A 27,826-nucleotide genomic window follows, 5' to 3' on the forward strand; every position below is an offset into this window, starting at 1 on the left:
ACACACACCGCCCAAGAAAAGATACCAATCTTTTCCTACACAGTGAGAAAAGCAATTGGAGAGCAATTCTGAGTGGACAAATAGCAAGGAAGAAAAAAGGGTTGATTAGCCTCTTCTCCCCACTGTTTCTTCACTGAAACTGGGAGCCTCCCACACTTAAAAACAAAACAAAAAACCTTCAGGGAAGAAACATGCAACTTTAGGGAATGGGAATCCCCACCTTGCAGGGAGATTATCAAAAGGGAAAAAGTCTCCATCGGCATCAATGGAAGAATTTTTCCTTTTGTTAGCCTCCCCATACAGGTGGGATTTTGGGAAGCAAACGCGGACAGTGTTCCCAATCTAAATTTGTGCCACATTCACACTAGAGTAAAGAAAGAGCTAATCCTCAACTAAATGCTATGTAATTAGTACAAGTACCCTGGTCTCTCCCTGGGTGCTGCTGCTGCTGAAGTGAATTGGAAGCCAATGAAGAGATTTCAGAAGTGGAGTTACATGGTCAGAGCGGCGAGCCAAGAAGATGATCTTAGCAGCAGAGTGGTGAACAGAAACCAATGGACTGACGTGAGAAGAAGGAAGGCCAGTGAGAAGAAGGTTGCAGTAGTCCAACCGAGAAATAACCAATGCATGAACAAGAGTCTTGGCAGAAGAGACAGACAAAAATGATAGAATCCTGGCAATATTATACAGGAAAAAACAACAGGATTTAGCTACTGCCTCAATATGAGGAATAAAGGAGAGCGAGGAATCAAATATAAAGCCAAGACTACGAGCTTCCTTGACTGGAGTAAGCGTAACATCATTGACAGTAAGAGAGAATGAGAGATGAGGAGAAGGTTTAGGAGGAAAAACAAGCAATTCAGTCTTTGCCATATTAAGTTTCAAACGACGATGAAGCAACCAAGCTGAGATATATGAAAGACATGCCGAGATACGATCGTGAACATCAGGAGAAAGATCCGGAGATGAAAGATATAATTGTGTATCATCGGCATACAGATGATATTGGAGGCCATGCTTGGAAAGCACAGGAGAGGCCCTGCAGGAGGATGTTGTCATCGAAAGCAACTATTGTGAGTGCAGAACAGGCCACACACAATAATAATAAAAAAAACACATCCTCATCTAGATGAGCCTGAATTTGACATTTTTTTAGTGCTCTGCAGCACTAAACTGGCTGATTCTTTGATTTGTTTTCTGCCCCTGTACAGTGGTGGGGGCAGCAGAGGCCACACAGGGTGGCTGCATGTGGCCCACAGGCCACAAGCTGCGTATCTCTGATCTAGGGACTGATTTGCTTGAGGAGATTCCCAATATACTTTACTGTTGCTTGCTTCTGCTTTCAATCAAATCCTGCAACCCCTCAGCTATCAATTCATCACGATAGGTTTGCTTCTTATTCTGGCTCATCTTGAGAGGTTCATTCAGAACTCACGATAGACGATCCCATTCAGCAGTCACCCTTGCTCATCTTTCCTTACATTTTAAAGCATTTGCTATCTTTAACTTAAGCTACTGCCCTTTAGGGTTTTTTCACAAGTCATGCTAAGAATATATATATTCTGAGAGAATTTTATATGGGACAGAAAGCAGAAGAGAGCCTATTTGAAACCAAAGGCACACACTAGCCAATGTATGTTTCGCATTTGAATTGCAAATGTAGGAAATGCACACACACACAAAACCCCAAAACAAAAAAAACTAATAACAACAAACAGTTTAAGCATCTCTTGCGAAGGCAGCCTCTGTCTTCAGCTGAGGGATGACACATTCTGGCCTTCTATGACAAACACTTCTGCACACCCGGCTCACTTAATATGATTGCATAATCCGCCATCCCTAGGAATCTTGCCCCTGGCTGGACAATACAAACATGGGTTACAAACACGAACTGAGATATGTCACCAGGGGCAGGAAGAGAAAAGGAGGGGACTTAATTAGAGTAGAAGGAGTTGTGTGGAATGCTGGGCCGGGGGCGGATTCAGAGAGCTCTTCTGAGGCATAACAAGGGGGAAGAATACTGTGAATGAGCTCTATCTTAGCCTCTTCTGAGTTAGACTGTGGAGCACTTTTATTCAATGGAATCGGTACCACTAGAAAACCGAGACAGGGCCCAAGGGGAAGAATTTGAGATTTTTTTAGGCAGAAATAAAACAGGCATAGTGCAGGAACAAATGAGCAGAAATGGATTTCCAACTATCATTGGTGTGAAATATAATAAATAAATAAATTAAAATAATTAATAATAGACTCTCATGAGTTTAAAACCAGCTTGAATAATTAATGAAGGTTTTTCATTTTTCCTGAGTTGGCCTTTGGTAGCCAGGTGTTAAGCAGAGAAAGGAGGTATTATTTTAACTCCTAGAGTAGTGTAAATTCAGCTGGGACGCTTCCATTGGTGCAGTGTGAGTACGGCCCATAGTACAGCTCTTATCTCAACCTCTAGCCCACTGCCAGAGGTTGAGATAAGAGCAAATCTAGGCCTGGGTCTTGCAGTGCAAGTACTGGGCTTCTCTCTGCCTGCTGTTTAAGCCATGACAACAGCCTGGTGTTGTCGTGGCCTTCCCTAACTGTAGTGCACAGCAATGACAACATTGGGGTTAAAAGCAGTGTTGTGTATCTGAACTATTTTCAATCAATCCTACCTTCAGTTTTAAAAAATATAGTGGGGAGTGGGGGGGGGGAGGAAGAGAAAGGAAGGCTTCCGGAGTTAGCAAATATCAACAGAAGTGTGGTTTAAAAATGGACGAACAAGTAATTTACCGAAGTGAATGGATAATATTGCTTTGCTGTTTGTTGCATACTATATAGGATAACAAGAGGCTGTGACCATTAGGACTAAGGAGATGTCTTCTAATTCTGTGTTTAATAATTAAAATGATGGAACTCACATTGCTATCAGTCCTAATGATTCATATGAACTGAGGTACACTAATTACTTAGCAAGGGATCCTTGCACATCAATGGATGAGCGAGCATCGCACGATGTGCCGCTAGTCCCTAATGCGCTCTGGATTGTGGATGCTTACTGTACAAGGCCTGGGTCACCTGTTGGCACAAGATTCTCCCCAGGACATCCTTTTAGGGCACACAAAAACACTTAAAACAACTGCCACCACCTGTTATTCGGAATCTGGACTCTTTTTATAGAGAAAACTTCAATGCCCTCCACCCCCAATACCTGCTGGGTACACACACACACACACACACACACACTTAACAAGGAATCTTCTGTAACTGAGGAAGTTTCCAGAACCCTAAGTAGCATAGAGCCAAGTGGCAGAGAGGGTAAAGCTGTAGTGTAAAATTAAGACACACTGTGAAAGAAAAGTAAAATTAGGTTGATTAAGAAAGAGTTTGCAGGCTGTCAAGAGATGGGGGTGGGGGGAAGGGGTCCAAAAAGAAAACACAGCAACTTCATATAATCTTAGCTTGCCAGCTGATAGGCATGGAGTCTTTAGGTTGAATCCAATGTTAGTCCAACTTAGAGTAGATCCATTGAAATGAATGAGTCAAGTTAGTCTTGACTTAAGTAGGACTTCTTAATTGGATACCAACTTTTGGTTGCAGAGAAAATCGTTCTAAAAAAAACAATCATAGGCAATCTTTAGAGAAAAAGAGATACAAGGGAAGGGAGGAGTCACCTTCTTCTAAGAGGCAATCTACACAAGCGATTATTCCTCCCAGAGACAATGCTATGACTGAGCACTGCAGGAAGAGAACTGACAGAGGAACTCCATCCCAATTGTAGGAGGAAAGAAATTTGATTATTTGGGGGTGAAATGTTTCAGATTCTCACTCCAGTAAGCTTATGTACACCAGTTGCTGGGGAACATGGGTGGGAGGGTGCTACTACACTTAGGTCCTTGCCTGTATGCTTCCCATTAGGCAGCTGGTTGGCCACTGTGTGAACAGAGTGCTGGACTAGATGGACCTGTGGTCTGATCCAGCAGGGCTCTTCTTACGTTCTTATGTCCTTGTGGATACTGGAAGGCAGACATTGGGCAATTAAGGGGAGGGGGAAACCATCTGTGAAATTCTAGGGCTCCCTAACAAAGCTCTGGCCTCAAGAGGCCATTCAACCTGTTTGCTGAGCAAGTCATTCAACCTGTTTGCCGAGTCCAAATAACCTATAAATCAAATTAACCTGTTGCTATTGTCTACTGATTTATAGAGAGCAGTAGGTCTCTCCCTGTTATATACTTGGTTGTATAATCCAAAGCAAACACATAGGGTGTAATATGCTAAACTTAGAATCCCCAGACCAGAACACATACATGAATTAAAATCCTTAAATATATTTATTGATGGAAAACAATAGCCAGAATAAATCATTATTTGGTACAGAACATAGTTGTGTTCTACCATCTTAAGCTTTCTGATTCACCTCTTCAACAGCTACTCCAGCTACCAATCTTTTGCCTCATCCTTCCTTCCTCTCCCCTCCTTCCTCTTCTAAGTTGCTCATCTGACTCTCCCCACCAGTCACTCACTCTCACTCTCACTCCACCCACTATTCTGTTACATTCCTCTGCTGTCACGAATGCCTCCACACATTCTTTTGTTACATCAGAGATGAGAGACATGTGCCTCTCTAGATGTTGTTGAACTGCGACTCCCAACATCCCTCACTATGTTGGCTAGGGTTGATGGGAGTTGCAGTCCAGCCAAGTGTGGAGGGCCACCCATTCCCCACTCCTGGGTTATTCCACTCTGCAACACATAACTCTGAGGAGATTTGGAAAGGTGTCAACTAAGTGGCAGACAGCTAGTTTGCATGGGAGAGATTCGTGAGCAAATAAGCAAGCAAAAAGGAGGTTATCTTCATGGCACCAAGTTGGTGCCACCTTCCCCCAAAAGCCCAAATTTTACTTACCTGGGGTGGCATTGGGTAATCCCGAAACCAAGGAGGGAGCACGGGTTTTCTGGCAGTCATTCTGGGACCAGAGTCACCCCCGTCCTCTGGTGGAAGGTGACTAATCACCAGTTGCCTTCCACCAGGAACGCCCCCCAAATTGGCCCCAGAGTGAGGTCAGATGATGTAAGAGGCATACTGACCTTGCTCCCAATGAAAAAGTTGGGGTAAGTCCCTGATGTTTTCAAAGCATAGCTTTGTGGCAAAGCCCCGTGGTGTCTGCAATTCAGTCACTGCATCATATAACTGATGCAGTGCAGATTCACAACCACTAGGGTGGGTGGGTTTCCCTGCTTATAGACAGCCCCAGGATAATTGAAAACAAGTGTGAACCCTCTAATAAAACAGTGTCATGATGACCAAAATTTGTAAGGTTACAGCTTGGGTTCTTCACATTCGCATCACACCGCCTGGATTTCTAGTGTCCACAAAAGTGTGTTCTGAGTGGGGGGGGGGAATCTCTCAGGGAACTGGTGCACAGCATAATATGCTGTCTATCAAACAGTGGAGACCAGACACAGGAGGAACTTTTGCCAGAGTATTTTACTTTTAAAGGGATGCCCACAATCCTTCCTTTTCCTAGGCAATGTTTTTCAAAACAGAATGTATAACGGGAACCCAATCTTATGTCATCACAGGGGCAGGATGGGATACCTCCACAAATAGCAGCTCTGCCACAAGACTTGACCTCACAATTTGTGGTTTCAGAAGAACTAAAACAGGCTCTGTAATGTCATATCACCTAGCTGAAATGTATTCTGGTTTTTCAAAAGCCAGAAAGGTTTTCATTTGAGAGCCAGTGTGGTGTAGTGGTTAAAGTGTTGGAACTCAGGCGATTTGGGTTCTAGTCCCCACTCAGTCATGAAGCTCACTGGGTGACTTTGGTCTATTCATTGATTCTCAGCCTAACCTACCTTACAAGGTTGCTGTAAAGATAAAATGGAGAAGAGGAGGGCCATGTAAGCCATCTTGTGTTCCTTGCAAGACAGGATATAAATATAACAAATAAATGGTAATAAAATAAATGGTGGTAGCAGTGATGCCTGGTATTTTTCTGACTTGAACACAGGGTTGGGCCAAGTACCTTCAAGTAAGCAGAATCTAGAAAATAGTTCCACAATCTAGAATCTAGAACTCAATCCCACAAACAGAAAGGCCATGAAACAGCCCAATTCTCTGCTTGATTACTTGTAAGTCAGATTAAGTTCAACAAGACTTAGAGCTCCATCACACCTGTACATTTGCTCTGGTTTACCCTCAAATTATCTGCCCTCGTTTCCATAGCGTGTGAAAGCCTGATCAACTTACACCTTTGTGCTTTTATGTTTCATTCATCTTTACACCTCTCCTCTTGTGTGCACCAGCATATCGCTGTTCTTCCATTGAGATGCAGATCCCCCACAGATCTCCTTTGTACCTCCCCCTACAGTTTATTAGTTGGTGGTAGTGGGGCACCGCGCCCTCCCTACATGGTTATTCCCTGCCTAGAGGCTTTGGAGCATGAACTCAGATGCAGGCTTCCCTTTGAGTAAACACCATTGAACAGAGAGAGACTTACTTCTGAGTAAACAGAAGTAAGACCTCAGAAGTAAGCATGGGGTTGCAGAGCACTTCTTTCCAGTTTGCTGTTTTAAGACTTTAAAAAGAAAACTTCTGAGTGACCACACTATTAAAAATCAGTTCTATATGTGTTTACTCAGAAGTCTCTCTCTGTTCAATGGGGTTTACTCAAAGGTAAGCCTGCATGTGATTTTAGCAGTTGAAATCAATGGGATTTACTTTTGAGTAAGGGAACCAGCAGATCTGTAGTTTATGAACTTGAAGATGCACAGCTCTGCATGATCAAAGCAATGGAAGATCGATCCTTCGCACTGGTGGACTATGAGGAAAGTCCCCGACTTTTTCTCTCTCTGCAGCTTCGGTAAAAAGCCCCAGGGTGGGTGGATGATTGCAGCAGCATCGATTGTATAATCGATACTGGGCCACCACGCATCCCCCCGGGCTTTCCAGGCATTTAGACAGCCCTTGATAAGGTCTAGATTATTGTAAATAACCCAAAGACCTTTGTATTGTAGAAGAAGAAGGCTTCTTTAAAATGTGGCCTTTATATAACTACCCTTATTTATACATTTATGTTTATAAAGAGTTTGCAAAACCATTTGACCCACCATTTTACCACACCCCTGTTTGGCCTCAATCTGCACCAAACCTTTTAAAACAACAGCAACATTGGTTGCAAAATCACTGGCCACACCTTTTCCCTCTCCTGAGCAGGAAGCTGAACCATTACTGGACTTTCAGTTTAAGGAGTGGGAGTTTACAAGTATACTAGGGTGCTTTCAAACTTAAACAAAAGAGGAGAGGCAATTCTGTTCCAGTAGCGTGACCATATGAAAAGGAGGACAGGGCTCCTGTATCTTTAACAGTTGCATAGAAAAGGGAATTTCAGCAGGTGTCATTTGCATATATGGAGAACCTGGTGAAATTCCCTCTTCATCACAACAGTTAAAGTTGCAGGAGCTATACTAGAGTGACCAGATTTAACAGAGGGCAGGGCACCTGCAGCTTTAACTAGTGTGATGAAGAGGGAATTTCTCCAGGTTCCCCATATATACAAATGACACCTGCTGAAATTTCCTTTTCAATACAACTGTTATTGGAGACCTATCCTCCTTTTCATATGGTCACCCTAGATCCAGTGTAAAGTCAAACGGGACACCATGTGCAGAAAACATGTACACAAATAAGCATTTTTGTACATGTATTTTTCCTATTGTGGAAACTATTGGTTGCAATTGCTTTAAAAAAATGGAGAGAAAGTGTGCAATATGATACAACATCCAGTTTGTAAGATGTAAAATAAATCCTTTGACTAAGAAAACAAGTGCATTCAGGGGATATTATGAAAGTTTATAAACCCTGATTAAAGACTCCTTAGAGATCAGCTTTATCCCCTATTCAAAAAGCCAAATGTTGCACAATCTGTTCGAAAATGGCACATCCAATCAGACAGAGGAGCAGTAACTGTGCACTGCACAACCTACCAACTTTGATCTTTTATCAGAAGGCAGCCAATGGCAAAACTACTCCCACTGATATCCCTCCTCATTTTTCTTTAATATTCTGTAACATGTTTGACTTCATTATGTTTGCTGATATAATCTGGTGCTGGATTAACTATTATGCAAGTACACGATCGAATACACTATCATCATCATATAATTATCTTAAAGCAAGTGGATTCTCTGTGTAAGGATCCATTAAGATTCTTACTACTTAGAACAAGGAATGCACTGTCCAGGTTTCTAGTGTGCGATAGTAGGACATTTAAAGTACTGGTTGCTTGTCCAACAGGAGAAGCAGATGGACCATATTATTTCTAACATGGCAAATTTCATACACAAGGCCAGCACTGTACTCGCAAAGAAGCATTGCCTTTGGACAGTGCTGGTTCTTGAATTTTGGGGGCCTTCAGGCATAACACACTTGGTACGGCCCCCTTGACCTGGAAGAGTTGGAACATACAAACCAAGGATCCTCTTAGGCTGCATCCAGTCTTCTTGAACTATCTGTGCAAAGTGAAAATGACAACACTATTAGGCCCTCTGCTGGTCCTGGGGCCCTGGCAAATGCCCAATCTTGCTACCTTCTGAACCTGGACCTGCTTTTGGATCTGTCTCTGAATAGTTGTATGAGGGAAGCAAAATATAGTACTGCACACAACTGAAGACTTCACACTCATAACCAGCTATAATGAGGAGGCTTGTTACTAATCTGCCTTGCTTTTAATCAATTAATTTAAGCATTAACAAAGCAAAACTTTAGTGCCACTGTGCATATTTTAAAACTAAAAAAAATAAGCAGGTTTATAGAGGCAAGAAGTTGGCTAAAATACAGATAAGTAAACTGAAAAAATGAAACATCTTATTGGAGCCAAGAAGAGGTACAAACAGGTTGTTTGCAATTCCATCAGCCTCAAATGTTCATGTGTCCTTTGGCTAGCTCAGATGCAGCAAGTAAAGTTTCTTCTATATGCTGCTAAACGTTGGGGAAAGCACCTACTTACTTTCTGTGTTCAGGTATGCCATTTTTTTTAACTTGCCTATGACCCTATGTCTTTACCAGCAGCTTGTTCAGTGATAATGATTCTCTCTTTATTTAAAAAAAAAGCAAAAGCAAAAAGTTTTGTGGCATCTTAAAAACTAACATATTTATTATGGCTTAAGCTTTTGAGGAATAGAATCTGCTTCATCAGATGCATTAAATTCTGAACACCACACCAATTACTGGAGTCCCATTTGGTTCTTTTCTATAAAAGCATTCCAACTTCTTTCATATAAATGTCTCTGTGGAAGAATATGCCATAATAAAGCTGTTCATCTTTAAAATACCACAAGACTCATTGTTGGTTTTGCTGCAGCAGACTAACATGGCTAACCACTCTGGAAATATTTGGCATGAAAATTTTCACTAGCTGATTGTTGCATTTCGGACTGTTCTTACACATAGCTTACACTGTTCAGAATATTTTCCTTGATTGTATATTGGTAATTTACTTGAAACGGTGTATTGCTGTTTCAAAAATGATCACATTACGCCAGTCCTTTTCCAGCTTCATTGGCTGCCAGTCCAGGTCCGGGCCCGATTCAAAGTGCTGGTATTGACATTTAAAGCCCTAAACAGTTTGGGGCCAGGTTATTTGAAGGAGCGCCTCCTCCCATATGTACCTGCCCAGACCTTAAGATCATCTACAGGAGCCTTTCTCCATGAGCCCCTGCCAAAGGAAGTGAGGCAGGTGGCTACTAGAAGGAGGGCTTTCTCCGCTGTGGCACCCCGGTTGTGGAATGAGCTCCCCAGAGAGGTCCGCCTGGCGCTTAAACTATACTGCTTTCATCGCCAGCTGAAGGCCTTTTTATTCTCTCAGTATTTTAACACTTAATTTTAACTTAAATTTAAATTTTACTGTTTTAACTCTGTATTTTAATCTTATATCAATTTTGCTGCATGGTTTTATTCTGGTTGTGCTTTTTACACTGTATTTGGTAATTGTGCTTTTAACCTGTTGGTTGTTTTATTGTGGTTTTAATGTTTTATTGTGGTTTTAATTTTTGTGAACCGCCCAGAGAGCTTTGGCTATTGTGCGGTATAAAAATGTAATAAATAAATAAATAAATAAATAATAGCAAAGAAGCAGCCTAGGTCATTTTCTGTGTCACAGGATCATGAGGTGGAGGGAAGGTGGCAGTCCAATCTGCATGGTAACAATTGCACAAAATTACTGTGAATTGCGAAGTTACTGTAATCAGACACACCTTGGAGACAATTACTGTTTACGTTGGAACAGGAAGCACCAAAGTCCAAAGTACATTCTGCAGCAGTCTCTCTTTAACTTAACTATTACATTCCATATTACTGAATGATTTCTACTTTACATTCCTACTCCTTTGTCAACCAACCAATTAATTTTGATCTACTTTGGCTAATTCCATACACTACTTCCTTTATAATACAGGTCTCGTACCCTGAATTAAAGCATGCTTACTCGACTATAAGTTCCACTTGGAGCTACACTGGAGAAAATAATTACTGTAGTCTAAGAGCTGCTTCACACATTACACAATTCTAGCACAGAAGGGCCCTTGTTCATACGATATCTTAAACCACGGCTTTAACTATGGTGAATGCTGGTTTTTTGTTTTGTTTTTGCCAGGGCCAAGTATGTCTGCATATATGTATGTATTTATAAAATAATTTCTAGCCTACATTTTGTCACCTAAGGCAGCTTATAACATCAATTAAAAACTTAATATAGAGACAGGAGGAAAATGGCGTTTCCCTGCCTTCGCTCCCCGCCCCCACTTCTGTCCCACAATACTTCCTCTTTCTTTACAGGGGGAAGAAAGAGGAAGTAAATAATGACCATGTGGCCCATTCAGTGAGTGTTTTTATCTTGCTGCTTCTCCTGCACACAGCAAGAAATGGCGGCACATTTCGTTACAGCCAAAAAAGTCAGATTTTCTGGGTCTTTTTTTTGCAACAGGAAAATGAGTAGAAGGGGCAGGAGATGCACCGGAGGCCAACAGCATCATCAAAAAGACCCACAAAAAACCGTGAGTGGACAGTAATGAATGTGCAATAAAAAAACTCATCTGATGATGCTCATAATCAGAATAATATGAATAAATAGAAAATGGGGGTAGAACCAAACAAAAAAGATCCAGCACTTCTAGATGGGAATTAATATGGGTGTGTAAATCTAAAAAGACATTATGTACTGTATAGACATGCAAAGTCAGTCATTGCATACAGATGGGATCACATTACTATCTACATGCATGCAACACACTATTTCTGACCCAGAAGTGCTTTTTGTCACATCCAGATTGGATTACTGCAGCCTCCCCCAACCTGGTCCCCTCTAGATATGTTCCTGCCTGTCACACACTGTTAAATGCACAGGCACCCAGCTAGAATAAGGTGGCAACCCTATCCATCTCAGCATTTATATGACATGGTAAATAACAATTCTAACATAGCTGTGTGCATGGAACACTTTGTTTTGCTATCATTGGGCAAAGCCAATGTAACTCAATAGAACCAAATGCTATGGAAGTAAAAAGCATACACAGAAAATCTCACCAAAACCTAACCATGCAATTTTGATCCTTGGAACTGGATTTGTGTTCCCAGCATTAATACATTTTCACAGGGATGTCAAAGTAGACTTGCCCTAGCTGGAGACCTTCCTAGATAGCTCTTGCTGCCCATATGGCCAACCCTGTGAAGATCTAAGGCAGGGGTGAGGAACCTGGGCCCCTCCAAATGTTCATAAACTCTTAACACCCATCATCCTTGACCATTGGTCATGCTGGCTGGGGTTGATGGGAGCTGGAGTACAAAAACATCTGCAAAGAAAGACATTTTCCACCTGGGCTTAAGGCTGGAGAATCCGAGGTACAAAGGAGGAGATGACTCTTGCCCCCATAATACTTATGTTGTAGAAGAGATTTAGCCAGCTCTGTTCATGGTGGTGGTGTCCTGCTCTAGACTGAATTCTGGCTCTTCATAAGCACAAATAGAGAGCTAGGCAATAGAATAGTCAGTTTGGCCAGCAAGTGGTTAAGCAGACAGGTTGCAGTCCAATGAGGGTTCGGCTAAGGAAAGAATGGTTAAAAGTCTAGGCAGCAGTCAGAACACAGTGGCTGAGTTCAGACGACACGCTATCAACAGTTGTTTCCCATTCTGTTCCTATTAACCCCCCCCCCAGTTGATTAGTGTGTTGTCTAGGGTGACCATATGAAAAGGAGGACAGGGCTCCTGTATCTTTAACAGTTGCATAGAAAAGGGAATTTTAGCAGGTGTCATTTGTATATATGGAGAACCTGGTGAAATTCCCTCTTCATCACAACAGTTAAAGCTGCAGGAGCTATACTAGTGTGACCAGATTTAAAAGAGGGCAGGGCACCTGCAGCTTTAACTGTTGTGATGAAGAGGGAATTTCTCCAGGTTTCCCATATATACAAATGACACCTGCTGAAATTTCCTTTTCAATACAACTGTTAAAGATACAGGAGCCCTGTCCTTTTCATATGGTCAACCTAGTGTCATCCAAACTCAGCCAGTCAGTCTATCAAGGAGGAGCGGTCAAGGTAAGAAGCAGAAGGTCAAGCACAGTAAACAGTCAGGTACAGAGCTGGGTCAAGAAACAGTTCAAGGGTCATTAGCACAGAATATCCATCACAGGGCGAGGCAGGGGAATCAAGGTAGCAGATACTGGAACTGGCAGAGACATTGGCTGAGTTCAGACGACACGCTAATCAATGGGGTTATTTCTTTAATAGGAACAAAATGGAAAACAACCATTGATTAGTGTGTTGTCCAAACTCAACCGTTGTTTCCAGCAGCTCTCAAGTTACCAGTGAGTACTAGGTTACTAGTACCTAAAGCTACTAGAACCCCACGCAGTACTCAGCTGTTTCTCAACAGAGGCTTGTCAGATGTCCTCATGAGGAAGGCTCAAATCATGAATATTCTTTTTCAGTAGGCAAGCCCCTGCATTCTCAGGGGCTAGGTGGTGGCTGGCATTTTCCTCTGCAGCTGATCTCTCAGCTTCTCTGGGAAGCAGATTCAAAGGCCTCACCCCTGAGGATCCCAGACCATCTTGGCCAGTGCCAGGATCTTCTGAGGGGCCAACTGGCTCTGATGGTTCTAGCTCCTCCTCTGAAGAGTCCAGTGGTGGCATGACGTCTGGGACCATGACAGGTGTGTGTGTGTGGGGGGGGAGAGTAGTCTGCCCAAATCCCAGGAATGCTAAGGAGTAATTTGAACTGAGGGCCAAAACAGACATTAATTTAAATCTGTGTCTAGCAGGTACCTCTTGTTTTCATTTTTACACTAGACTAGGAGCAGAGCTTCCCATCTTAACCCCCCCCCCCAATGCTAGGGCCCCAGTCCACTCTAAAGTAAAAATGTAATAAAAGAGAGAGAAACGTGGCCAATAGATTTAAAGCAATGCCTATTTTGGCCCTGAGTGGGACTTTTGAACCCACAGGCGTGGGACTGAGTTCCTGGGCCGCAGAGAAGCTCTTTAGAGGAGCCCCCGTTTTTTTTTTTTTTTTAAAAATAAGTTTTCGAAATAGGAACGAGGGAATTGCTCCTGCAGCTTTATGAATAAAGTCGCGCCGGGTGTGTCATTCCCCAGAGCGTCCTCCTGGCGTCAGCAGAGAGCGAAGCGTCCGAGCGTCGGTGTCAGAGCCGGCCCTCCGCCACTCATTGGGAAGCCCGCGAGCGCGGCGGCAGCAGCGGCGCTGGCGCTGCTTCTTAAGCCGGGCTCTTTGGGCAGCGCTGCCCTCTCTCCGCGCCGGCTCGTCTGCTCCATGAGGCTGCGGCGATGGAGGAAAACCCGGAGCCCGGCAAAGGCGCCCCCCAGCAGCGCGGCGCTTCCGACGAAGACGAAGTTTTGCTCTCGGGCGACTTCTGCCTCGTCCCGGCTCAGAAGCCCAACTATGCCCTGAGTCTCACCCGCCGCGCCGAGCTGCAGATGCGCCGGCTGGACTCGGCGGCTGCCCCGGACAGCAGCCTCACGGCGGCGCTCAGCCTCTTGGATTGCATCGGCTGCTACGCTTTCCAGAGCAAGGGCGCTCCGCAGCCGGCGGCCGCCTACTTCACCGTCTTCTGCTACCCCTTCAAGAAGGGCTGGTGGGATTCCGGCGAGTCCAGGCAGAGAGTGGCCAAGACCTTCTGCGTCTTGGCGTCGGGGGACGCCGAGGAGAACCGGAGAGTCGCCGAGTCCTGGGCTAGGACGATTCGGGAACTTTCAGTCCCCCGGAACCCCAAACTGGAAGGTGAGTGGATGGGGAAAGGCATGTGCCGAATCTCCCGGGGGCGACTGAACGACCGTGGACTCCTCCGGCGGCCCCTGCCATCATAGCCCAGCTTTGCTTGAGATTCTTCGCGCAACCCTAGGCACGTTTTCTCGGAAGTAAGTCCCACTGTTCCGTGGGCTTCACTTCCTAGCTCGTGTCTTTAGGGTTGCAGTCTCACGGAGGGATGGGGGGGGGGTTGTTATCTGTAAAATGGGCATAATATTTTTCCATGGTTGGATAAAGTTACGTTTGTAATTCATAGGAACACACGGGGCTGCCTTATACCGAATCAGACCATGGGTCCATCTAGCCCAGTATTATCGACACTGACTGGCAGCGGCTCTCCAAGGTTTCAGGCAGGAGTCTCTCCTGCCCTACTTGGAGACGCTGGGGACCGAACTTCTGCAGGCAAAGCAGAGCTACAGCCCTTCCCCTGAATCACCTTTTGGAGTTAGAAGTTGCCTATAAAAATGACTAAAGATGCTAAAAGTGTTCATTGGCTTAGAAAACTTTGTCCTAGACATTTGGTGGCAGGGCCTGGGGCACTGAGGGGGAGTCTTAGCCACAGATGCCTGAAACTGATGTGTTTTCACTTAAGACAGGATAGGGCCATTTCACATACTACAAATTTCCTACAGGGAAATTACTTCTCTGTAGGAATTAACTGTAGAGTCAATATTTAGTGGTGTGTGCATGTTGGGAAGCAGTATTATTATGGGTTCCCAGAATATTATGCATGCAGCAAAATGTTTATGTGCATGATAGTCATATGTACACACTGTAGTTTAATTCCCATGTATAACTTAAAATGCTTTTCATGTAGGAATGTTAAAACATATTAAATGGCCTGTGTAACATGACCCTTTGAAGTAAATATAACTGAATTGAATGGGATGTTGGCTGTAATCCTGAACTAGTGAGAAAACCCCATTAAACATAAGACATAACACATAAGATTGCTCTGTTACTTGCAGCCTTCTGTGTATGCTTACCTGTCAGTAGGATCCATACTTATAAGTAAATATGCATTGGATTGCGTGATAAATCCTATTTGAGTAAGATGGACTATAATTAAAACAACAAAGAGTCTTGTAGCACCTTAAAGACTAACACATTTACTCTGGCATAAGCTTTCATGAATACTACCCACTTCATTAAATGCATGAAGTGCTAATCTCAAGCTGGTAGATTTATATGCATATGCTGTGATGAGGTGGAGAGATATAACTGTATTGTTGGAGGAAACTGAAATGCGAACAGTGCTGACAATGATAATTATTTGAACAGTTGCCATTCACAAAATATTGTCGGGTGATGACACAAACATAATTGCAATGGTTCAAGAATAGCCACCTTAAGGTCGTTGATTACTGACCCAGTTTGCATGGCATGGCTACAAATTGTGGGTTAATTAATTGCTATGGTTATACACTGCTGCTATTTTCAATGGCAATCGGAAGTTATTGTGTGATGTGCGAACGTGGAAACTCGGAGTTAATCTTGGGTTAAACAATCTACACTTAACCTACTATTGGTTCCAAGGTTAATTGTTAGTTGTTTAACCCATGATTAACCCATAGTGTCTGGGTTTGCATGTCACAGCATAACTTCTGATTTGGCTCGGGTCTTTCTAGCATTCTAGATTTAGCTTATTTGCCTCCTAGCCAGTTGATTTAATGCAGTGGTTCCCAAACTTTTTCAGGTAACCGCCCCCTTGGTTCCACAAACTCATGCCCAGTGCCCCCTACCCTACACTATGAAAGTCATTATTCAGAATAGCGGTTTTCAACGACGCACTAAGGAAGATAATAACAATAAAATTCAAAACAATAACAATTGAATATTTATTCAAAATCCAATTACATTTTTTTAGTTTATTCAATTAAACATAGTCGATGAACTTGATCCAGTGATATCATCTTTTCAAAGTCTGATAGTCATTTAGCAAGAATATTAGATACCACATTTAGTAACTAGGGTAGAGTACCTCACTATTCTGTAAATTCTTAATGTGATGGATGGGCTTGATGAAGTGATACCAGTTTCCCAATGTCTGGTTTAAAGTCACTTAACATGAGTCTTAAATCACCACATTTAGTAATCTGGAGTCGATTTCTTTGCTTGGGGAGAAGTAGGCAGACCACACTAAAACCACATTCCACCAAATATGATGTTGGAAATGCAACCAGGAGCTTCTGAACCACTCTCCATAGTGCAGGATAGCGCTCAGAAATTTCCATCTGTAACCAAAACTCCTGGTATGGAAAAGACCACCTCGAGCGCCCCCCCTGACACCCCTTTGCCTCTTAATGCCCCCCTATGCAATCCCACCGCCCCCAAGGGGGCGGTACCGCCCACTTTGGGAACCACTGATTGAATGCTTTTGACCCTTAACTCTCCAATTGGAAATCACAAAGGACTTGCTCTGCAGTAGTTCGAATGAAGTCAATGGAACTACATAGCTGGCACCAAATTGAGTAAGGGAGGGAACAAGCACCATCATCCCCAGGCCAGCAGCTTGTCCCCTCACTGTTGCTGGACCCTTGTGTGGCTACTTGAAGGAAAGGCACTTCTCATGTATATATTTTCTACATGAATCTTAAACTGGAAATTAAAATAAAGCTTCTACCTTGTGTGCACACTCTTGTTAAAGTAAACCCCATCAAAATGACTAGGCCTTGAATCAGAGAAAATAAGTTTAGGATGTAAAATATACCATTATTTTTCTTTGGAAATCTGACATATTGGACAAAGCTCACACCCTGCCCACTCCCACTCCGAAATGCACACTGCCCCCCTCTGCGCCTCCCTAATGGTTTTTTCTAATGTAGGCCAGGCACTGCAGAGCTAGCCCAAGATTGCTCTGGAGAAAATTATGGGTGGCCTGTAATTTTATTTTATCTTATTTATTTAAAATTATTTTTAGGCTGTCTTTAAGGGCAAACCCCTCTCAGTTGTGGTATATGATGTAAAAAGTAAATCCACTGGTCCTTTAAAGAACATAAGAACTGCCTTGCTGGATCAGCCCAAAGTCCATCTGTTTGACATCTTGTGTCCAACAGCAGGCAATTACACTTTGAAGTTTCAGCTCCTCCGTGGCATTTCTTATTTCTTCCTGCATGAGCTTTCCTTCTGTTCAAAGGCTGGATGCATCCATCGCTATGGAAAACAAACTGGCTATGTCACTTTGAATTTTTATCTGCAGAGCTGTCAGTTCTGATCTTTGAATCCTCCAAATAGTTGGACTTGTGATAAAATAAACCTTCATGAGATCTTCAACTTCCTTGTTTCTAATTGCTCCATCCGACAAGCATTTTACTGCATGCTCGTTACTGGGCACTCATGGAGTTTGCTCAGGTCCGTCACATGATGTTGCCTGCCCCTTCCTTGCGCAACAAAAAAAAACCCTGGTTAAGTCCGATGTATTTTTAAACATGGAATTGCTGCTCTCTCCTGCTGTGTGCAGGAGAAGCAGTGCCATTAGAACAGCAGACTGAATGAGCCTCGTGCTCATTGTGTACTTCCTCTTTTGAAAGACGAAGTAACTGAGGAACAAAAACACGGGTGGAGAAGCAAAGGTAGGGAGCATGTTAACCCCCGGTGTGATGGAGCTTTTTGCCTCATGAAAAAAAGATAAATTGCAACTAGAACCCAAATTAAATCCCAATTTGTTTAAAAGCAGAGTAATAGAAGTATCATAACATTTTTATTTGAAGGTATGAACCCAGACTCGAATATGTTGAGTCAGGTGATGTGAATTTGTGTGCATTGCCAGTGGAATACTCTCCAATCCATTTTGCCACTTGTGTAGAGTGAAAATCACGCAGCATATTTCCAATGTAAGCATTGCTGAGTCTGGATGCTGAGGGGGAGGATGCTTGAGAGATGAAGCCAGGAGGAATAAGGGAGAAAGATGCTTTTTCTCAGAGGTGCTTTTCCTAATTTGAGTAGGAATGTGTGGTGGAAATGGAGTGTAAATCCTGCCATATACAATGCACCTCTTAGCGGAAGTGACCCTGTTCTCTGTTACCATGCAGTGAATGGTTAGGCAGTTCACAGGACATAATTGTATGTGCTGTAACTGAAATCTTGGAGAGTTGTGTTGCTCAACAGGCTACTGTGGTTTCTGCCTGTGAAATAAGCTATGTTGACTCCCAGCTGCAAACCTGTTGGGCAAGGCAAGTCTGTTTAGCTGACGTGTGACCAATTTGCCTTTAAAAAGGTTGCATGTGCTTCTCCCAGTGTTTATTGTGCAGCAGCTGGAAGTGACTCTACAAATCCTAAGCATTGGCTAAAATGTAATTTTTTAATACCAGTTTAGCTGTTTCCATATGTTACCAAGTGGTCAACATTAGCCCAGAGCAGATCACAGGTCACGTGAGCATTCAGATGTTTGCCAAGCAACTGTATAATCATTTACCACGACTTAAGAGATTTAAGGTGCAATCCTACACTTGTTTAGACAGAAAAGTCACAATTCTGAGCATTACTCAGCCAGCATCCTGGGAGAAAAAAGTCCTACAATTTGTAGGAATTGTAGGACTTTTTTTCCTGCCTAAACACCTATAAGATTGCACCCTTATTCTTTCCTTTTCATCCACAAGGTTCAAGGTAAATCAGATTTTGCAGATTGCCAATTTTGCAGATCGTCTTCTTTAAAAACAACAACACCTGTTTGACCAGGGACAACGATGGGATAAGAGAAATGTGTGTACATACTGGGGGAAGCAAAGCCACACTCAAGCTATGACTTCCATCCCTTTTACACAAACACACACACACACACACACTGTTATGGTTTCATACAAAAACAATACTGGTTGCTCCTTTGTGCATCTTTGTCTAGCCATTTGGATAATAAAAGACTTTTGTCATTTGACTCACCCAAGAAAACCAGCTAAAGGTCAAATTTATTTTCCAAGATGTTTATTGCTCTTAAGATTATAACTGTGATTTCATTATTTTAGCTGTCTCAGCAAATCCATTCCTTGAAGTATATCAAATACATCTATCCTAGCTTCTTTTATGCCCATTTCCCCAACTACCACTTTGGGGAAAGAACTGGAGTGCTAAACATGACAAAACTAACCAACGTTAGTCAGGAGACAATTAAAACACAGCTATCCTAGGTCAGTTTTGTGATGACTCACTTACTTATCCTTTGATAAACATTGCATTGCTACTCAGTTATGGGACAATGCCAAGGACAACCAATCCTGCTCACAGTAGAACTCCTCCTGTACTTTTCAACAGTTGTGTAGGTTTCCAAAACCCTGAGGTGACATTACTGGGACATGACAACAAACATCACCTCCTGAAATTCCCTCTTAAAGGTTAAAGGTACAGGAGTACTAATATTGTAAAGTTGGCAATCCTTGGTGCTGACAATTCACATAGCATCTCCCCAACAGCCCTGCACACACATTAAAACCACTACAGCACTACATTATCTTGCAGTTATTATGAACATAGGAAGCATCTTATATAGCAGAGATGGGTGACATGTGGCCCCCGACACCTCCATGTCACTGCTGCTGTGCTGGTGAAATTCACAGCAGAGGCAAAATATATATATCAGTAGGTTGCTGCCAAATTTCAGCAGGAAACCACTAAAACACCCCCAAAGAAGGGCCAGCTCTACCATTAAGCTGAATGGAGAGATTACTTCAGGCAGGAGATGCTGGGGGGCAGCGGTGGCAGCCTCCTGGCTGTTCCCCTCTTTTGGAGGGCAGAGTTGTGTATGGCACTCAACCTGTTTTGCTCCTAAACTATCCTGCTGCCTCAGATGTAGTATAGGATACTATTCCACAGCCTGTATTGAAGTCAGATTCAACTGCTAGTCCAGATGGCTTCTGTACATGGAATGGGAAGTGGGCGCCATCTTGTCCTACACCTCAGATAGCAAAATGTCTTAGACTGGCCATGCCCTGAAGTTGCCCACTTCTGTTACACAGAGTTGGACCATAGGCCAATCTAGCTCAGTAAGTATTATATAAGCTGGCTGGCTTAGTTCTTGAGGGACAGGAGTCTTGATCAGTGGTACACAAGCTAGTGGCAGGGAGAGGAAAGTAGAGGGGCCCTTAGTGGTATCCCCAGATATGCCTCCCACCCAAATCAATTTTGTGAACCGCCCAGAGAGCTTCGGCTATTGGGCGGTATAAAAATGTAATAAATAAATAAATAAATAAATAAAATCATGGCCTTCTGTAGCTTTCTAATGCCAGGAGGTAGGGGATGCAGCACTGCCCAAAGTAAGAATTCCTTTCAGGTGAGACAAGGTCTGTCCAAAAGACTGTACGCTCCTGACCATGTGTGCCTTAATGCTGCTCCCTACATATAATTAAGCCCCACCCCCTAGCCTGAGGCCTTAGCTAGACCTAAGGTTTATCCCGGGGTCCTCCCTGCCTGCTCCCAAGATCCCCTGTGTGTCATTTACATTAACAGGGATGACCTTAGGTCTAGCTAAGGCCTAAGTTGCTCTAGCCAGTCCCACTAAGAAAAGATATCAGGGTAAAATAGTTTCATGTTTCTCTTGGTGGCACTTCAATCATACAACTGTACATGGGCAAAATTTGCCCTGATTTGTCCAACACAGGACTATTTTGTGCAATGTGTGGCAGCAGTCAGGTTGGAAGATGAGTATATATCAGCAACAGAGAATGCCGGTTCTATTTTTTTATTTTTTTATGGTATTTTGCATTTTGCTGTTTGGATATTGTGTTTACTCTGATTGTAAGTTATGAGCCATTTTGAAAATACATAGGTTTATTTTCATTTCCCTTTCCTTCCAAGGAGGTCAGGCTGGGATATGTGGTTCTCTTAGCCCATTTTATCCCTACAACAATACTACGAGGTAGGTTAAACTGAGGGGGTAAACTAAACATTGCAAACCCAGTAGATATTTGAACCAGGGGGTTTCAACAAGAGTTCCACTGGAAGTCCAATACACCCACTATACAGTGTGTGTGTGTGTGTGTGTGTGTGTGTGTGTGTGTGTGACACAGAGAGAGAGAGAGAGAGAGAGAGAGAGAGAGTGATACATACATTCTGTAACTATAGGAAAGCTTTACTGTTGAAGCCAAATTAATTCAAAGTCTTGCGGATTCTCAAGATTAAGCCCTTCACTCTTGATTAAAATATAGACTTATTTCAGCCTGTCATGAATATATTAGTCAGAAACCCTGCTCATCAGCACTGCCTGTGATCCATGGATCTACCATGTGACATGAACTCATGCTTCAAAGCTGGGCCAGAGGGGTTTCAAAACCCTGTGGTTGCTCTGAGCAACATGTCTGGATTCACAATGTGGTGACTTGACATTTTTTTTTTTGTTGAGCCATGAAGTGGGAGCAGAAGTATAATAGTTGGTTTGAGACTCGCTAATTGGCCAGTGATAAGCACTACTGTCCAATCTCTGTTCTTCCTGGCTCCCCTTTCCCCTCCTGCCGAGGTTGCAATTATCCTGCTGTTTCTGCTTCTGTGAGAGATCTCCCAGCATTGGGGGTGGGGAGTGCAGGGGAGAGAGGATGCTAAGAGAGAGTGACATTGTGAGTGATGGCAGCTGACTCTCTGCCCAGAATGTTGCCTTGTAGTCCAGTTCGTGATGTGACAGATGAGGCGAAGGGGAGCCAGAAGAGCCTTTTTCCTGTGTCGGTCCTTTTGCCTAGATAGAAATGGGGACTTGGCCTATAAGAAGCTTTCCCCCCTCCTCACATTAGTGTCTTGTTTTTTGAAGGCCTGCATAAGCCTTCCTGTCCCAAATAGATTCTGTCTTATATGTAGGAGCATATGCTACCTTCTCCCCCGTTCACCCTAAGAGCTTTTCCCCTCCTCCTCCTCCTCCTCCATCATTACATTTGTATAAATACATTTGAGGCTCTCTGGGTGGTTTACATAGGATTCTTCTCTGACATAACTTTTCTGGGTTTGGTCTGCAAGGTTTCTGGGTGTTTCAGAAACAGAGAAGTTGCAGTGCAGCAGTTAGTCATGTCAACAACCCCAATAATTTTCACTTGTATAAATGGAATTATGTTCATTCCCTTGGAGGAGGCAGAGTAACACCCCTCCATCACACGTACACACACCCGCCCATGTTTTAGAAAGTTATCCAATTTTTTTTTAAAGTTGTTGGACTTTCTAGAACATTACTGCCCCATACAAAATGGAGTTCCCTTCTTTCAAAACACTTGGCTCGCTTTGAAATCTGTAGATAAGCCCCCAAATATTTAGTGTTCCCCCCTTTTGTTGTTGTTGAAATGATCTGCCAACTTCACTCTGACAATACATGGGGTGGAATCCCAGAGTACAATGCACTAGTGTGTCAATAAGTTCCCAGACTGTTTCACACATACTATGTTCCAATATGGGCATTCATACCTATGCCAGCAAGATGGGAACAGCTGAGTGAAGGTCTGGTTATCCTCCTGAAACATCTATCAGCATACTTGGCTTGATGTATGAGAGAATGTGAGCAAAACAGATGTGATGGTGAACACAAGTAGAGTGTATAAACTTTCCATGTATGTCCTGTCACGTGTAAATGAACTGACCACATTTGTCAACCCATTTCTGAAAACTGCACAAAGCAGAGGTGTGGGTTATACTGAATCTCACCCAATGTCACACTTTGTTACTTTGGTTTTCTCACGGAAAAGCTTGTGCCTTATTAATGATGTACCTCCCTTTCTGCAAACATCTTGGACGTTCCATCATTCTACTTCCCACCCTGGCCATGGACCCACTTCTCCACTATTTTGACTATTATGTTTGTTTTAAAAAGTTGCATTTGAAATTAAGGGACCAAAGGAGAGTAGAAGAACAAATGACGAAAGCAAAGCAGGCATTTCTACAGAGGGTGGTGTTATCGGAGAACCTGAAGGTGCATAACTGGAAGCATTAGTGGGAGGATGCCATCATGCCCTCATAACAGAATGAACAACCCAACATGTATCTTTTCTTTCAACTCCGGATAGGATGATGCACCAACATGCTGTATGAGAATGTGGATGTTTGTGGGTGACAGTGCTTTGGAAGGCATACTATACTACACCTTTCTCCATCCTGACACCCTCCAGATGTTTTGGACTGCAGTTCTCATTATCTACCACCATTGGCCATATTGGCTGGGTTGGTGGGAGTTGTAGTCCAAAACATCTGAAGAGTGCCAGATTAGGGGAAGTTGCTACAGTAGTTTGATATTAAATGCAGTGTTATGAAAATTCTTCAAGAAAAGCGATTTATTCCTAGACCTAGCTAAAAGATAGCCAGTGTAGTGGTTAGAGAATTGGACTAGGACTGAAGAGACCTGGATCCTAGTTCTCACTCGGCCATGAGGCTCATTAGGTGACTTTGTGCAGTCACGGTCTCTCAGCCTAACCTAACGCACTGGGCTGTTGTGAGGATAAAATGGAGAGCAGGAGCCACCTTGGGCCTGTCTTAACGTCGTCTAAACCCAGTGGTGGCTGAGAACTGGTGCTGCATTGGTTTTTCAGTGCAGCCACCAATTCGCAGCTACCATGGGGTTTTTCCTGAACCTGCACATTGGAAAAGTCAGGGATTTCCCCCCCAAAGGAGTGAGATCGCCACAGCCATTCTGCCATGTGACCTCGCTCTGGGGTCAATCTGGGGATGTTTCTGGGCAAATCCTGGGTGGATGGCAACCCCTGATTGGTCAGGCGGAGGGCAGGAGGCGGGCCCAGTGAGCCAAATGGCCGCTGGAAAGCCTGCGCTGCCTCCAGTCATTGGGGTTATCTGTTGCCACCCTGCAGCAGCGAAACCACGATATTTAGTAGGGCCTTGGACTCCTTGGAGGAAAATGGAACTAATAAAATTATTGAATAAATAAAAATGGTGGCAAAGAGATTATGGCTATTTTGTGCGGACATTAACAAGAAAAACTCCAGTTTGTAGGCTGACTTTTACAATGCTTTTGTGCCAGTTGGATGCCGACGTGATTTGTGCCAATTGAAACTGGGATGCCTGCAAATGCCCACAGTTGTTTGCAGGTCTCTTACTGAGCTTGTATCCAAGATGGCTTTGGCTTGATGCATGTATCTTTGAATCCCTAATTTATCTCTAATTAGAGATTCAGTTAGATGTACCGGTTATTAATTTATGCTGAGTTGCAGGGATTAAACATAAAAATAAACTAACGTTGCTGCCTCGGAAGAGGAGCCTCTAAAGAGGCACTGTCAACACCCATTTGGCCTTGTGCTGAGCTGTGTTGTGTGTGTGTGTTTGTGTGTGAAATGAAACCCCAAAGCTAAAAGGCAGATGTTCACACCCATAAGGCGCAATCCTATGCATGTCTAAACAAAATAAAGTCTTGCAGAATTAAGTCTTACAATAAAACGAGAACCTTGAGTTTCAGAGATCTTTGACCGTCTTTGTTTTCCTCTTCCTGAATCCCTTCAAACTTATTAGGGTACCTCTTCAGCCTTGACACCCAGAACTTAGTTCAATCCTCCAAATAAGATCTTGCCAGGTCAGTTGACACATCAGAAAAACTAAACACAGTGCTTTCTGCATGCAAAGCATGTACTCTACCTCTGAGCCATGGCTGATTAGGTATTCCCAAACTTCATGCTGAAGTACTCTATGAATGATTCAAGACAGATGTTCTCAGTCCTTTGTTTCTAGTGTGGTGTTTGGGGCCTATATGGATGTCATTACATCATTGTTTTTATCTTACAGATAGGGAATACTTAGTGAAGGCCCAAAGAAAACACCTTAGTACTCTATTTGCATAAAAAGCTGATCAAATCTGAAATAACTTTTCATATAGTTTGTTTCTTTTTTTGTGTTTTGTATGTTAGAATTCAATGGGACGTGACGCCCCTCAGTTACGCAAGTTATATATATCAGAAGTTTGCACCTTTTGGTGTGTTCAGGAAGATAAGAGCACTGGCATGGTATCACTGCAGGCATGCCGTTTCTTTCAAAATAGAACCAAAGTTTTGTCACACTTCTAATTCCAAAATGAAATAAAGTGCCGTAGGCTCAGAGCAGGTGTCAAGCTAAAAACTTGCATCCTAGGGACTATTTCAACTAGTGATATTTCAGTAGTGGAAATTATGTCTGTTGCCTGAGCTTTGATTATTGCTAATGGTAATATCACTGAAATCACCACTGTCGGGCCATACAAGACATCTTCCTCTGCAAACAAGCAGGCTTGACTGTCCTTGTGCGTTCATGACATGTGGAGCAGGCCTCTGTGGATAGAGTGGTTCCCATGAATGTAGCATCACGCTGCCACAATTGGGCAAGTTGTTGCTTTTACCAGCTTCTGCAGTCACAGGGGTCGTACATTACATTATCTATGTGAAAGCATACCTAGGGACAATCAGGATGGCCTGCATGCAGAAGAAGATCCCTTGAGTCAACCGACTCACTAGAGCTTTCTTGTGGACATACACTGCTGATGGTTTCAATGGAGAGGCTTCAAGAGATAGTAGGAGCATTGATCTTTCTATGCTTCTAGGGGTGGGAGCTGTAGAGCATGAGGGGGAAGATTGAGAACCATGGCAGTGAACACTTGGTGTGTATTTCCTCTGACACCATTGCTCTCAGCAGGAATGCTTGCCATGAAGGCAATGTTTGCCATGTAGACTGGTCTTCTTGAGTTGACTACCAGTATTTCAGGAGGCAGCCCACTGGGCTATACTGCTGTATATGTCATCATGACTTGCACAATCTCCAACTTCCCCTTCTGGAGCCCCTCTTGGAACCACATCTGGATCAAGATATAGAAGGGTGACACAGCAGACGTTTCAGCTTCTTGCAAGGCAGCAGGTTTCCACTTTCAAATAAAGATTGGCTTTCATTTCCTTGCATCACGTTGTGCTGAATCACGGCTGTCTGGCCACAGCAGAAACATCTGGCAAAACCACACCATGACTTAGGCCATGGGTAGACCTACCGGGTCTAGCGCGATGGAGGAGGGAGGATCTCACTATATGGTTATTGCGAGATCTCCCACTTGCCTACATGCGGCGCACGATGTCCTAGGAGGTAGAGGATGTCGTGCCCGCCATTTTTTAAAAAAATGGAGACGGAGTGCACGAGTGCTTGAGTGAAAATTTTTGAATGGGGAGCGGCATATAAATATTGTAAGTAAATAAATAAATTTGCTGCAAACAAAAGCAGGGAGTTGAAGGGTGGGTTTCGTGGACCCTCAGAGCTGTAAAACTGGCCATATCACAAAGTTTGAAAATGACAAGACTTATTCATAGATAGCAGGGATTTCAGTGGCTCTTAAAAGATACTAAGCATAGACTTCGTAGAAAAAAGAAGTTCTTGAAAGCAAGTGATGCAGACTGTCATCTTCAAGCCACCAGCTTCTATGATGCCCTGCTGAATTCTTTTATAAACTTGGTTTGGGGATAGTAGCTTTGAACAGATATACAACAGTGAAATGAAGGTCAAATGTGCTGTACACAATGGTGATGGGTTATATCCACAGGTTTTCCATAGTCAGAGCCATGTTACGTGCAGTTAGATGTGGGGGTATGTGACATTTACAAACTGGTTAGAACTATGAGGAAAGAAAAAGCCATAATTTTGACTAGTTCCTTCAGTCTGGGTATGTCTGCCATCTCAGCCCTGGCTTGCTCTTTCTCCCAGAAATCTTTAGGGATGGGTGGATGTTGCTTCAGAGTTTTCTATGCTGTAGGACGAAAACAGCTTTCTCAGTCACTTCTGTGTGCTGCCCCTTCCCTGCTCCCAAATGTGACCAAGCAAATATTTCTGGCATGATCATTTTCTCCTGCTCTGTGGTGGAGTCAGCAAAATCTTCCCTTGATTTAGAGAGCTGATGAGTAAAAAAAGAAAAAAAGAAAAGAAAAAAGGAAGAAGCTTTTTTCTTTTTTTCTTTATCCAGATCTCTAGGAAGTTCCTTTCTGGAAGCTGCACAGGAAGTAATGGCAAAGGGAGCTGATGGTCAAGAATCCAGAGGATTCAAGTCATAAGAACTGCCATTTTCTGGGTCATCTCTGCAGAGCCCTAGTTGCTTTCAAAAAAAGACAAAAAAAAAGGTCATACATAGCACAGCAGCCTTTGCCAGCCTGGCACCCACTGAATGTGTAGGACTACAGCTCCCATCATCCTGGGAGGGTAGTCTGGAGGGTACCGGTTCGAGGAAGGTTTGGTGGGATATCCATTGTTCTTCTGGCTTTCAGGATCTGCTAGATATGCTTTGAACTTGCATTTCCCAACCATCTTAGCTAACATAGACCTCTGGTGGGGACACCATTCATTCATTTGTTGCATCCTGTCTTGAACTGTGCTAAGTTATTAGAGTTTACGGATTCTGCCAACTTCTTGTTGGGTGTTCTCTTTTTTTTTACCTCAATACAATTTTTGCCTCTTTTTTATTTATTTATTTATTTATTACATTTTTATACTGCCCAATAGCCGAAGCTCTCTGGGCGGTTCACAAAAATTAAAACCACAATAAAACAACCTATAGGTTAAAAGCACAATTACAAAATACAGTAAAAAAAGCACAACCAGGATAAAACCACACAGCAAAATTGATATAAGATTAAAA

The 27,826-nt window shown here is 43.1% G+C and overlaps 1 protein-coding gene across 1 annotated transcript in view; it reads left to right on the forward strand.

The window, feature by feature from the left end:
- Nucleotides 1-13,702: 13,702 nt before the first annotated feature.
- SPHK1 (sphingosine kinase 1) overlaps nt 13,703-27,826 on the forward strand; it is a 38,914-nt gene continuing 24,790 nt past the window's right edge. Inside the window, exon 1 of the mRNA XM_063120335.1 lies at nt 13,703-14,259. Coding sequence (XP_062976405.1) covers nt 13,806-14,259 — 454 coding nt within the window. The 5' untranslated portion in view covers nt 13,703-13,805. The remainder of the gene's footprint in view (nt 14,260-27,826) is intronic.

Source organism: Elgaria multicarinata, chromosome 3, assembly GCF_023053635.1.
Source record: "Elgaria multicarinata webbii isolate HBS135686 ecotype San Diego chromosome 3, rElgMul1.1.pri, whole genome shotgun sequence".
Taxonomy (NCBI): Eukaryota; Metazoa; Chordata; class Lepidosauria; order Squamata; family Anguidae; genus Elgaria; species Elgaria multicarinata.